The sequence below is a fragment of the Ailuropoda melanoleuca genome, chromosome 19 (genome assembly GCF_002007445.2).
Source record: "Ailuropoda melanoleuca isolate Jingjing chromosome 19, ASM200744v2, whole genome shotgun sequence".
Taxonomy (NCBI): domain Eukaryota; kingdom Metazoa; phylum Chordata; class Mammalia; order Carnivora; family Ursidae; genus Ailuropoda; species Ailuropoda melanoleuca.
This window is the reverse complement of record NC_048236.1, coordinates 35,530,250-35,543,199: the sequence shown is the minus strand read 5'-3', so window position 1 is coordinate 35,543,199 and position 12,950 is coordinate 35,530,250. Positions and strand designations below refer to the sequence as shown.

The following is a 12,950-nucleotide window of genomic DNA, read 5'->3' as shown; positions in this document are numbered from 1 at the left end:
TTTTTCTTCAAAACTTAGTAGTGGCTTTGATATCAATAGATAAGTGATTCAAATAATAAACAAAAATAAAACATGATTCATTAAAAAAGTGAATACTCTTTCACTACAGAAATTAACGGAGATTAGAAGTTTATTGTAAAAGTTCTCAATACTGAAACCATATTTGTATATATCTGATTAGGTAGATTGTGACCAAATTGGTCTACCTGATTTGCCATGTGCCTGCGTGGCTTTGTAATACTGTGGTGTTGCAGAAACTCCATTCTTCTTTTACATACATTATTTACGGACATGGGGAAATCAAATCGCCTGAATATCTCCATTTGCAATATTGTAATCCTTACTCTATTTGCCTGTTGTTGTTTTCACTTGATTTAAATTTTGTTTTCTTTAAAGTGGAAAGTCGTAAGGTAAAAAAATAGCATGTTTTAATATAAAATAGTTTAATCATAATTTTTTTAAAGTATTTCAGGCAACTTTTAAGAGGTGCAGAATCACCAACACGCAATTCAAAATTAAACAGGTAGGTATGGTAAGTCATCTGTGTGGTTTGTTTTTGTTCTTGCTGATGCTAATTATTCTTGTGATAGTATCATCTTTATTAGTATGTTTTTCTTTGACTATGTGGTTCCATTGCTATATAAGTAAACAAGATATTTTATTAAGTAATTGTAGAGTTGTACTATATATAGTAATCTGAAAATGCCTGAAATTCTTTTAGAAAACCTAACAAGATACACACCAGTGCCTTGCTGATATCATAATTAATACATATTAGTGCTTAATCACCTGCTTTATTGGATCCTATGGACTACATGCATAAATGAAATCTACAGATAACTCAATTTTCGACGGATTTTTCCCCCCAGAGAATACTTTTTATTAGAGTACTTACTGGTTACAAATATGGAGAGGTTTTTCTCTCTTTTTCCCATCTCACTTTCTGGAAATATGTGTGTGCAGTTATATAACTCAGAGAAATAACAGAAAAGAGAGCTTTATCCATTTATAAGCTGGATAAGTAATGTCTTGATTTGCCCTTACATCGTTGTATGTACAAAATTGACGCATAACAAATCTATAAATCCACAGAATGGATATTCACATTGCTCTCAACACCTTCCAGTTTGTTTGAGCAAGAATCTAATATATAAATAAGTTGGAGATGTGGTACAAAGACAGAAGTAGGTCAGAAACTGGAGTAAGTTTTTCGATAGTACAAGGAAAAATGTGAAAACCTTAGCCATGGGGAGAACATATTGCATTTTTTGACATAAGCTAGGGATGTAGAAACAGATTTGAATTTTTTGAGTGTTGAATTTATATATTACAGTCATGAAACATTGACTTAACTTAATAAAAAGTCGATCCTTGTTATTTAAAACAGCATATTTTACCCAATCCAGATACCTCTCTGATTTGAATACTTTTTAAAGACTTTTATCAAATTTTCCAGCATCGTTTGAGAAGCAGGTGGAATTTATTTCTGTTTATAGACAGGATGTTTGGAGTGCCATAGTAGAATATTAAGCTTAATCACTCTCCTGTATAGGGCCATTTAAGGGGAAGTGGTTCTTTGATCTTGTAAGCCTGCCGAGGAGCTAAGTCAGGGTCATAACTTCAGAGCTGGAAAGCTTTCTTTGCCACTTGGAGAACACCTGGTTGTCTTCAACATACTACACCAATTTTGCTCTCTTTAAAATATAAAATAAACAGGAAGAAAATATGGGCTCTTTTCATTGTGGGTACTGATTATGGTCTTTAAAAGTATGTTTTTCTTTATATTGACCTGACTTTAACTATCAGTTTTGTCAGGACTCTGCTTCTGTGATACTTATTCATTTACCTATATAAAATAAGTAAAAGACTTAATGTTCTTGCATTGCTAATTTGCTAAGTGGCTTAAAATATGTAAAATATTTATTCATATATTTTGTCTACATTCTGTTTAATTGTATTTTAAAAGTAAAAATTTTAATGCATATTAATGTTAACCTGTTGTTGTGTTTCTTCCATGCTTGAAGGATAATTTAAAAAATATATTTATTTAGAGGGGTGCCTGGGTGGCACAGCGGTTAAGCGTCTGCCTTCGGCTCAGGGCGTGATCCCGGCGTTATGGGATCGAGCCCCACATCAGGCTCCTCCGCTATGAGCCTGCTTCTTCCTCTCCCACTCCCCCTGCTTGTGTTCCCTCTCTCGCTGGCTGTCTCTCTCTCTGTCGAATAAATAATAAATATATATATATATATATTTAGGGATTTATTTTTTCACTTTGTTTCTTAGCTTAAAACATGTATTTCAAAATGTGTGAATCACACATAATTATATCTAATATGGACTTGAATTTCGTGTTGGAAAACACTGAGTTTGTTTTCTGTGCCAAGTTTTTGGTGCTTAGTCTCTGCATACTTTCCCCCATATCAAACAAATGGTGTCCCTAAATGAGGGCAAAAAATGCAAAGTTATTTCCTGACATACTAGTTTTTTTTTTTTAATTTATTTATTCGACAGAGATAGAGACAGCCAGTGAGAGAGGGAACACAAGCAGGGGGACTGGGAGAGGAAGAAGCCCACTTCCCCCCAAAACAGCCATGGCACTTTCTCTTCCCATAACGCCGGGATCACGCCCTGAGCCGAAGGCAGACGCTTAACCGCTGTGCCACCCAGGCGCCCCCCTGACATACTAGTTTAAGAACTTTTTTTAATGATCTAGAATTCATACCCCCACTTCCCCCCAAAACAGCCATGGCACTTTCTCTTTCCTTTATTAAGTTATACAGATTCTTTCCGTTTGCAAAGATAAATGCTATCCAGTTGTGTAACTTTTAAAGCTTTTAAATTTTGTTTTGTGTTCTAAAGTGAAACTTGTTTAATATCTGGGCTTTCTCTCTCTCCTTTCCTTGTATAATTTCACATATCTGCTACTGCAGAGGTAGCCTAAGTTTGGATGATTTTCGGTAAGTCTCGAGACAGCATGTGATTTTTTTTTTTTTTTGTATAAATTATCTGTTTAAGTTCAGAAAGTATACCCAAAACAACCTAAGTAAAACAAAAAGAGGAAAAGGAAACACTGCTATTATTACTGCCTTTATATCAGCTATTTGGGATATACTTTTATTTATTTATTTATTTAAAAAAATATTTAAATTCAATTTAGTTAACATATACTGTATTATTAGTTTCAGGGGTAGAATTTAGTAATTCATCAGTTGGGTATAACACCCAGTGCTCATCACATGCCTTCCTTAATGCGAGTCACCCAATTACCCCATCCTCCCACCCACGTCCCCTCTGGCAATCCTCAGTTTGTTTCCTATAGGTAAGATTTTATTTATTTGAGAGAGGGAAAGAGAGAGACTAAGAGCAGAAGCAGGGGGAGGGGCAGGCTCCCTGCCAACAAGGAGCCTGATGTGGGACTCTATCCCAGGACCCTGGGATCATGACCTGAGCCAAAGGCCGAGGCTTAACCCTCTGAGCCACCAGGTGTCCCTGGGGTATCCTTTTAAAATTAATCTAATTTGATTCTAGGTATCTTCTTTTTGTTTTCGTTTTTAAGATTTTATTTTATCTGTTTTTTGAAGTATACTCCACGCCCAGTGTGGAGATTGAACTCACAGCCCTGAGAACAAGAGTCTCATGCTCTACCAGTTGAGCCAGTCAGGCCTCCCTGGATAGCTCCTTTTTGAAATAGCATGATATATGTCATAAAATAAAAATGTCAGTTTAAAATAAAATGAAAAGTTAGTATCTAGCTTTTCAAAGCTATTGATTCATTTTTTTGTTACTGGTTTTGCTGAATTACTTTTAGAATTACTTTGTTTAAAGAACTTTTTTTTAAAGCAAGAAATTACAGTATTTGTGCATTTCTGGGGATAATCAGAAGTGAGATATTTTTTTAAAATGTCAGATTTCAAAAAGCCTTATTTTTTATAATCTATCCAAATTCTAGAGATTTTAGTAATATTTTGTTAACATTTTCATAGTTGGTTTTGGAAACACTATCAGAGGGAATTGTGTTTACAGTGCTGGATTTAAAAAAAACACTGAATTCTTGTTTAAATAAAATAATCTTGTTTAAGTACCCTTTTTACTACTAACTGCTTATTAGAGTTTTTCCAGTTTTAAAATAAGTTTGATTTGCTCCTTAGACATGTATAAAATGCACATATCATTATTGTACCAGGTATATTTGAAACTTGATCAGTTTATTTTTATTTCTGTAATTGTTGCATTATTTCAGTAAATAAATTTTGCTTGTAGGAATAATAGCTATCCATTAAGTTAAGCATCCAAAGCAAACTTTTTTGGATTTTGAAATAGTCTTTTTTTACTTGGGTATCTGTTGTACAGGCAGCATTACTTGGCGAGCATGAGTTTTAAATTGGGTAAAGTTCTGCTTTTCTTTGTTGAAACATGGGATAGTAGGCTGTAATGGAGGAAATTTTTGCTGCTTTTTGGCTTATTTTTTGTTGTTGCTTTCCAGCTATTTCTGCTTTTAGAAATTTACTTTTGAAAAAAATTACAAAACCAATATTTAATATGTATGTCAGAGCAGGCTGCTTCCTTACACTACATTTGCTTTTGTACTTATGTTTATTGCTAACCATTCCCTTTGGCATTTATTTCCTTCCCTTTTTATCTTTTTGTTATTGTTGTTACTTTGAAGTTAAGTAAGATGCATTTTATACTTCACTTCTCTTTTGAGTATCTAATAAAGTTGAAATTTGCTTAAAAATTTTCAGTCATAGAGGACAGAATTTTTTTGTCAAGGTCTGTCTAAAAATGAAGGACTGAGAAGGTCATAATTTTATATTTTTTTCTGTTACACTATGTTATTTTAGCAGTGCAGTTCTAAATGGCTACATTGTTTTGAATGTTGGTCTTACCACATTTTTTGTTATTTCAGAATATGTATGGCAGTGAGAACTACATACCACTAGGGGGCTCTCATCTTTTAAACATTTTAGTTCAGTTACTGTTTTAAATAGGTAAATTCCAAACATTTATTAGTAAATATTGTCCCATTTATTCATACCCCCAAATTTAAACTTTAAATGTTCTGTCACTTTTGGCTTCTGAGATGTTGGGACTTAATCTTTGACTAAGAACTCCAAAAATTATGTTAGTTCTACCTTCGGTTTACCCTTTTCACAGCTATTTTTATTGTTGTTTAAGTAAACTAGACTGTCATGATAATTTGCTATGTACTTGATACATTTTTGTTTAATATTTAGGAGCACACAGAAAAGAGGAGAATCATTTGGAATCAGCAGAATAGGTAGCAAAATTAAAGGAGTATTTAAAAGTACCACAATGGAAGGAGCTATGTTGCCTAATTATGGGTTAGCTGAAGGTGAAGATGACTTTGTAAGTAAAAATTCTTCAATTTGATATATGTATAAATTCAGACCTACAATGGCATAAAAAATTGGACATGCTTATTTTCTATTTTCTCTCTCCTTTATTTTACTTATTTCAGACTTCTTTTCTATCCCTTATTTTTTTCATTAGTTATTATAGTTTCATGGTGCTAATCTAATTTGTAAAGATCCTGAGCATTAAGTAAACTGCTTGTTAAGGCCAGAATGGTTTCTGTTAAGCTGAGATAGTTCTAATAGTCAAACAATTTGCCATCTTGTAGTTAAGCTTTTACTTTGTACCATGATCTTCTCTCTTTCCAACCATACGGTCCAGGCAAACAGAATTGTTGATGGATGTCCTTATTCCTTGATACTCAAGCTGTGGTTGGTGCATCAAGAGTATCAGTATTACCTGGGAGCTTACTATAAGTGCAGAATCTCTGGTTCTATCCTAGACCTACTGAATCAATTTGCATCTTAATAAGATTTCTGGTTCATTTATATGCACATTACACCCACCATGCTATTTTATCTCTGTGATCTTTGCGCATTGTGCTGTTCTTGGAATACCCTTCCTTTATTTACCTAGAAAATTCATACTTAACTTTCAGAATCCAGCTGCTTCCCTTAAGCCCTTACCTGGGTCCCCAAGTAGAATTGAACATTCCTCCTTTGTGCCCCTTGTTAGATAATATGTTAAAGCATGCACCAAAAATTGTATTTGAAATGATATGTTTATGATTGTTTTCCCTACCAGTTAGTTCCATAAAGAGATATTGTCTCATTTGTACTTTTTATTTGTTGAATAAATCTTTATTAAACAGAGTTCCTGGATCCTTATTTTGCTCTTTAATGGCTGAGCAGTGGGGATAAAATGATGATTAAGATAGAGACTTTACCCTTAAGAGATTTCCCAACCTGGATATCAAAAGGGATGAATAGTAGTGATTGGATTGGCAATGACCAAGAAGAAGGAATAGGGGAGAGAAAAGTATATAAACCCATTTTTTCCTTTTACTCCTTTCTTTTTGACCTCTGTCCCATTGCATGATGAATTGTTAAGGAGATTCATTGCTTCTTCATAATTTAAGTGGAAGAAAATCTTAATTTTTTTTTCCTTCTTAGGTAATCCAAAAAAAACATTCTTTTTTCTGTTTATGCCCTTGTCTTTTCTTAAAAGTGCGGGTAGAAGAAAGACAGTAGACCAGAGGAAGTAGTCTTTTTTCAAAATTATGTTTATTTATGTATTTTTAAAATTTTAAGCATATTATCGTCTTAATTTTTTAATTATATAGAAAAGTGGAAACAAATTTAAAATACCACCCAAATTCTACCACTCAATAACCACTTCTGTTAACATTTTGGTGATTAAAAAAAAAAACCTTTCCTTTCTCGTCTACATAGATTAAGCTACATTATGTATATAGGTTGCTTCCCCATTCTCTTCCCACTTAATATTACAACGAAAGCATTTACCCATGTTATTGTGAACTTTCCAAAACACAATTTTTGTTTGGGAAGATGTACTTTTTATTTTTTGTTCTGCTTGATTACTTGAAATATACGCTGTTGTTTTTTTTTGTTTTTGTTTTTTGGTTTTATTTTTTGCTTCAGGAATAGGAGGATAGTCTTTAAAAAGATGAGAGAGTTCCGTTTTATAGTGGCCCAAGGAAGAAGGAAATTCTTGATTTGGAAGCAAAGATAGTGATAAGGAAAAGTATAAGAAGAGAGCAAACTAATCTCTAATACTCTGAAAAGAAAAGGTATGGATGAATAGGCTGTTGACCCAGACTAAGATGGTGTCAGTTAGGATTTAGAGGGCACCGTGCTATGGGGTTTTTTTGTTGTTGTTTTGTTTAAAGTTTATTTATTTAAGTAATCTCTACCCCCAACGGGGGGCTTGAACTCACGACCGCGAGATCAGGAGTCACATGTTCTTCCAACTGAGCCAGCCAGGCACCCCAGCACTGTGCTAGTTCTTTTTTTAAGATTTTATTTATTTATTTGACAGAGAGAGAGAGAGACAGCCAGCGAGAGAGGGAACACAAGCAGGGGGAGTGGGAGAGGAAGAAGCTCAGTGGAGCAGGGAGCCCAATGTGGGGCTCAATCCCAGGACCCTGGGATCATGCCCTGAGCTGAAGGCAGGCGCTTAACAACTGAGTCACCCAGGCGCCCCACTGTGCTAGTTCCAAGGTGGGACCTTGAGGAATCTTCTTTGTCTTGTTTAGGAAGTTTAGGGGAAAGGGAAATTGCCAGTCTCACTACCAGGGCTAAAGTGGTGTGTGATTTGCATTTGGGACCTAGAAGACATTTTCTTTTAGAAACCTTGATGTGATCATTCGGTGGCAGTGCCTCCTTGCTATGTGACCTTGGAAAAATTGCTTAATTTTATTGTGACTTGGTTTCCTCACATGTGAAATGGGGATGATAGTATCTAGCTTTACATAAGGCTGTTGTGACGTAACAAGTAATATGCACGAAGCACTTAGGCCAGTACCTAGCATATGTGCAGTAAGCACTATACAGTATTATAATAGCATCAATTTTCATAAATGTATGAATGTAAATTATGGATTGGATTGACATATGTATGCTGGCCTGGGAACCAAAGTCCACTGCATAAGATTGAGTCTATTTGAAAATGTTTATCTGTCCAAGTTCAGAACTGATTTGCAAATAAACTTTTGGAATGTAATTTGCCCATTGGTTTGTTGGCAGTTATCTCCATATAGGAAAAGATAATAATGAGGAACATTAGTATTTCTTTTTTTTTTTTTTTTTTAAAGATTTTATTTATTTATTTGACATAGATAGAGACAGCCAGCGAGAGAGGGAACACAAGCAGGGGGAGTGGGAGAGGAAGAAGCAGGCTCATAGCAGAGGAGCCTGATGTGGGGCTCGATCCCACAACTCCGGGGTCACGCCCTGAGCCGAAGACAGACGCTTAACCGCTGTGCCACCCAGGCGCTCCGGAACATTAGTATTTCTTAAGAAAGTAAGGGGACATCTTTTTGCTGTTATCCTCTGCCACCCTTATTCTCCATCCTTTTTGTAGAGGGAAGATCTATATGAAAACAAAAAAGTACTTTGTTTTCCTTTTCATTAAATTTTGGTTTATAATATTTACTTACTTTCAAATAACATTAAAGGAAGCCCTGAAAATTCTTTAGAGAAATACTGCCCTAGAGATTATTCACTAAACTTTTTTGACATAAATATCATTTAAATGGTAACAGTAACAGTAATACATTTAAAAAATCTGTCCTTTGTTTCATAAATATTTTTATGTTGTTAAGAATTTTGTTCTCTCGTTTTGTTTCTTAGGTTGATTTTGGGGAACTTTTTATTTAAGAATGTCTATTTTTTTTTTTTTTTTAAAGTAAGCCCTATACCCAACATGGGGCTTGAGCTCATAACGTTGAGATCAAGAGTCTTGTGCTCCATGGACTGAGCCAGCCAGGTGCCCCAAGAATGTCTATTTTTTGGCATTTAGTCAGCTTGTTAAATTATCTGTCATTTTATGATCAGTTACCCTTCTGATATTTCAGAAGCTGAATTCATTAACCAAAACACAGTTTTAATAGTGATAGAAAATGCTATTCTGTACCTCAGGTTCCAAGTAGTGGAGTGGGCATTTCCCTCACACATTCTTCTCTCTGTTTTTCTTTCAGGTGTGTAAGGAGATAGCCTTGTCCCAAAAAAGGCAAAAACCAATACATATCATCTGTTTTTATAGTTTCTTTTTTTCTTTTTAGGACTTGAAGACTTTTTCTTTTCAATAGAGTATGAAGAGGTCTTCCTAAGGTCACTAACAGCCTTATTAGGGATTACGGGATGCCATTTTAGGACAAGAACAGAAAAGGGTAATTGCTAAGGGATTTTCTGGGGGAGGGAAAGAACTCATTTAGAAGAGAGGTGACCGCCAGCTGTGGGAAAAAAGTAGAACTGAGAGTGAAGGTAGGGTGCTCAAATTCTGGAAAGAAATCTCTCTCTACTACTAATTTGCTCTGAGTAGACTGTTCAGAAATTTCTTAAGTGTGCACAGTCTTTGACTCATTGTCTTAGAGAAGTATGTTCAAGGGGCGCCTGGGTGGCTCAGTTGTTAAGTGTCTGCCTTAGGCTCAGGTCATGATCCCAGGATGCTGTGATGAGCCCTGTTTCCGGCTCCCTGCTCAGTGGGAGGCAGACTTCCCGCTGAGCAGGGAACCTGACACGATGCTAAAAATGCATTTAATACACCTAGCCTACTGGACATCATAGCTTAGCCTAGCCTACCTTCAGCAAGCTCAGAACACTTACATTAGCCTAGCTGGGCAAAATAATCTAACACAAGGCCTATTTTATAATAAGGTGTTGAATATCTCCTGTAATTTATCGAATACTGTACTGAAAGTGAAAAAGAATGGCTGTTTGTTTACAGAGTGGCTGTAGGTGTATTGGTTGTTTACCTTCGTGATTAGAGTGGCTGATCGGGAGCTGTGGCTTGCTGCCACCGCCCAGTAACACAGGAGATCATCACACTGCACACTGTCAGCCTGGGAAAAGATAAAAACTCAAAATTCAAAGTACAGTTTCTACTGAGTGCATATTGCTTTTCATCACAGTAAAGTTGAAAAATCAGAAGTTGAACTATCGTAAGTCGGTGACCATCTGTACTTAATTAAAACTGCTTTATGACTCTTTCTCAATACATATTATCAGGATGAAAAATATCAGTACCTTAATTTTTACTTATTACCATAGTTAAATATTTTTCTATATTTGTATATTTTCAATATCTTTAATCTCTGAAGTGCCTATTTTCTCTTTTCTATGGAATTTTCATATATAGGTGATGTAATAAAACCTGGAGTTGATGCTAGTAACATGTTTTTAATTTTTTATCTTTATATTTTTAGTAGAAAATTTGGTATCACCTAATTTCAAAAGTTTTGTATTAGAAAATTATGGAATTTATATGGACATATTCTTTATAGTTGTATCTTGTATGCTATAGGTCTAAAGGACCTGGAAATATTAAATTTTTCCTGATGATGTTTTTCCAGATTGAAGAAGGTATTGTTGTAATGGAAGATGATTCTCCAGTGGAAGCTGTGAGCACACCTAATACTCCCCGAAACCTTGCTGCATGGAAAATTAGCATTCCGTATGTAGACTTTTTTGAAGATCCTTCCTCTGAAAGGAAAGAGAAAAAGGAGAGAATACCTGTGTTTTGTATTGATGTTGAAAGAAATGATAGAAGAGCAGGTAGGAAGCTTTATGAATACCTTTCTTAAAAGATGCTGATTAGTCTATATTTTATCAGGAATGATAAACATTTTTCCATTTCTAACTTTTAAGTTTGACTGCACATCCGAAAGATAAGTGTCTGAACAGAAGGTTGAATGAAAGCTTGAGCTTTTCTATAGGTTATCTCTAGTACCACTTAACTAATTAATTTGTTCAACCAATACATATTGAGTAGACGCGTGTGAGACATATTGACAATGCAGCAAGGCATTTTGTGTAATGTTCTTTTAATGGTTTTGCTGCCATCATCGTTAGCCATTATACTTAATTGACTATGAGTAACGCGTATAGCAGTGTATCAGGTATTATACCAATTTCATTAAGACAGCATTTCTCCTCCGTTGTTGTGGGCTAATTAGAATTTATAAAAATATGATAAAACACAATGTGACAAGTTTTCGTCAGGCTTTGCTATCTTTTTTCTTTTGGTTATTGCAGGTGTGAACTAATAGAGAAGGGGGTAAATAGCATCCATAGCAAGATAACAGTCACCACCCTGGGTTTTGTCCAAGAAGTGGGGTATTCAGTGTAAGCAAAAGCACATCAAAGTTGTGTACATTTTGGGAATGATAGACACTAAAATGAAGTTCAGCTTAGGAAGGGAGAACTGTGTGGTGAAAGAAGGAAAAAAAGTGGCAGTGTTAGGAGGTGGTTTTGAGAGAGGAGTGACTAAGTGTTAGCATGAAGGTCAGTGCTAATAGTTCCCCTTCTTTGTTTTTCAAAAAATAATAGGTTTTTAAAATTTTTCTTAGAAGCGAATCCTATTTCAAGAAATAAAACGTAGGAATGGGAAAGGAAGAATGCTCAGAGTACCTATCTATGATTTTTCCTGTTATAACTAAGTACCAGGCAGGGTCTTGCTCTGTCCAATTCGGAGTCAGTGCTACTTGATTTTGCTGTTGTTGCCATTCAGTCTTGCCAGGTGCTTTTCTTTTTCTTTCTTTCTTTTTTTTTTTTTTTAAGATTTTATTTATTTATTTGACAGAGAGACAGCCAGCGAGAGAGGGAACACAAGCAGGGGGAGTGGGAGAGGCTCCCCACTAGGAACCTGTTGTGGGGCTCGATCCCAGGACTCTGGGATCACGGCCTGAGCCAAAGGCAGACTCTTAATGACTGAGCCACCCAGGCGCCCTGCCAGGTGCTTTTCTAGCTCAGCATTTTAATAGGTGTAGAGAAGAACCATTGTTGGTGTTATATTCTGATTTCAGTTTCAAACATGGTTTTATATGCATCTTTGTCTTATGTTTCTACTGATTGGCATTTTAAGTGTTGGAAAGAATTGAAAAGAAATATTGTAGTTAGTTTCTGGGTTCAACTACATCTGTGCCTAGTACTTAAGTCTGGCCCTTTCCACACTGTTCCTGTTTCTCAGGAAATTATTTTAAACTTCTGACTCTTCAGATATAAATTCCTATCATTATAAGTAAATTTATGTGAGCATGTAACTTATGTCCTTTTCAAAGGTTTACATATGATATACTTTTTTTTTTTTTTTTTGTTTAAAGATTTTATTTATTTATTTGACAGAGATAGAGACAGCCAGCGAGGGAGGGAACACAAGCAGGGGGAGTGGGACAGGAAGAAGCAGGCTCACAGCAGAGGAGCCTGATGTGGGGCTCGATCCCATAACACCGGGATCATGCCCTGAGCTGAAGGCAGACGCTTAACCGCTGTGCCACCCAGGCGCCCCTACATATGATATACTTTTAAATATACTTTGTTTTTGCCTTTTGGACAGACATCATTAATTTTTGTGCTTTATTTTTAGAAGTTTGCCTTAATAATGTAACCATAAAATTTAAACCAAAAAATCTTAAAACTACGGATTATTTTTCTCAGCAGTGCTACAGACTTTGACTGTCAATGTAATGTGCTTTTAGGAAGCCATGGCCTGTGAGGGAAAAAAAGTGCATCGTTTAAATACTGTGTTGATTTTATATGTGTAGCAGAATAGCAATTTTAGGATTTTAAAAACCAAGACTAAGTATGATGTAGATCTTTTAAGACCAGTGTTGAAGAAGAAAAGTTCGATTTCCTTATAAGATTGTGACTATATCATGTTTTTTTTCTTTTTTTTAAAGCTTTTATTTATTTATTTTTTTGAGAAAGAGAGAGAGATAGAGTGAGCACAAGCGGAGGAGAGGCAGAGGGAAAGAGAAAGGGAGAAGCAGGCTCCCTGCTGAGCAGGGATCCCGATGCAGGGCTCAAACCCAGGACCCTGGGATCATGACCTGAGTTGAAGACAGATGCTTAGCTGACTGAGCCACCCAGGTGCCCCATCACGTTTTTTTCTAAATACAG

At 35.6% G+C, this 12,950-nt stretch overlaps 1 protein-coding gene across 6 annotated transcripts in view; it reads left to right on the top strand.

The window, feature by feature from the left end:
* The window catches only part of SNX14 (sorting nexin 14), a 78,576-nt gene that overhangs the window by 48,181 nt on the left and 17,445 nt on the right, over positions 1-12,950 (top strand). For 4 of the 6 annotated variants that reach the window (XM_034648231.1, XM_034648232.1, XM_002923170.4 and 1 more), the window contains 4 exons: positions 465-523; positions 2,931-2,957; positions 5,235-5,367; positions 10,406-10,607. In XM_034648231.1, coding sequence (XP_034504122.1) covers positions 465-523; positions 2,931-2,957; positions 5,235-5,367; positions 10,406-10,607 — 421 coding nt within the window. The remainder of the gene's footprint in view (positions 1-464; positions 524-2,930; positions 2,958-5,234; positions 5,368-10,405; positions 10,608-12,950) is intronic. The other 2 variants (XM_034648233.1, XM_011229810.3) reach the window with 1 other exon arrangement.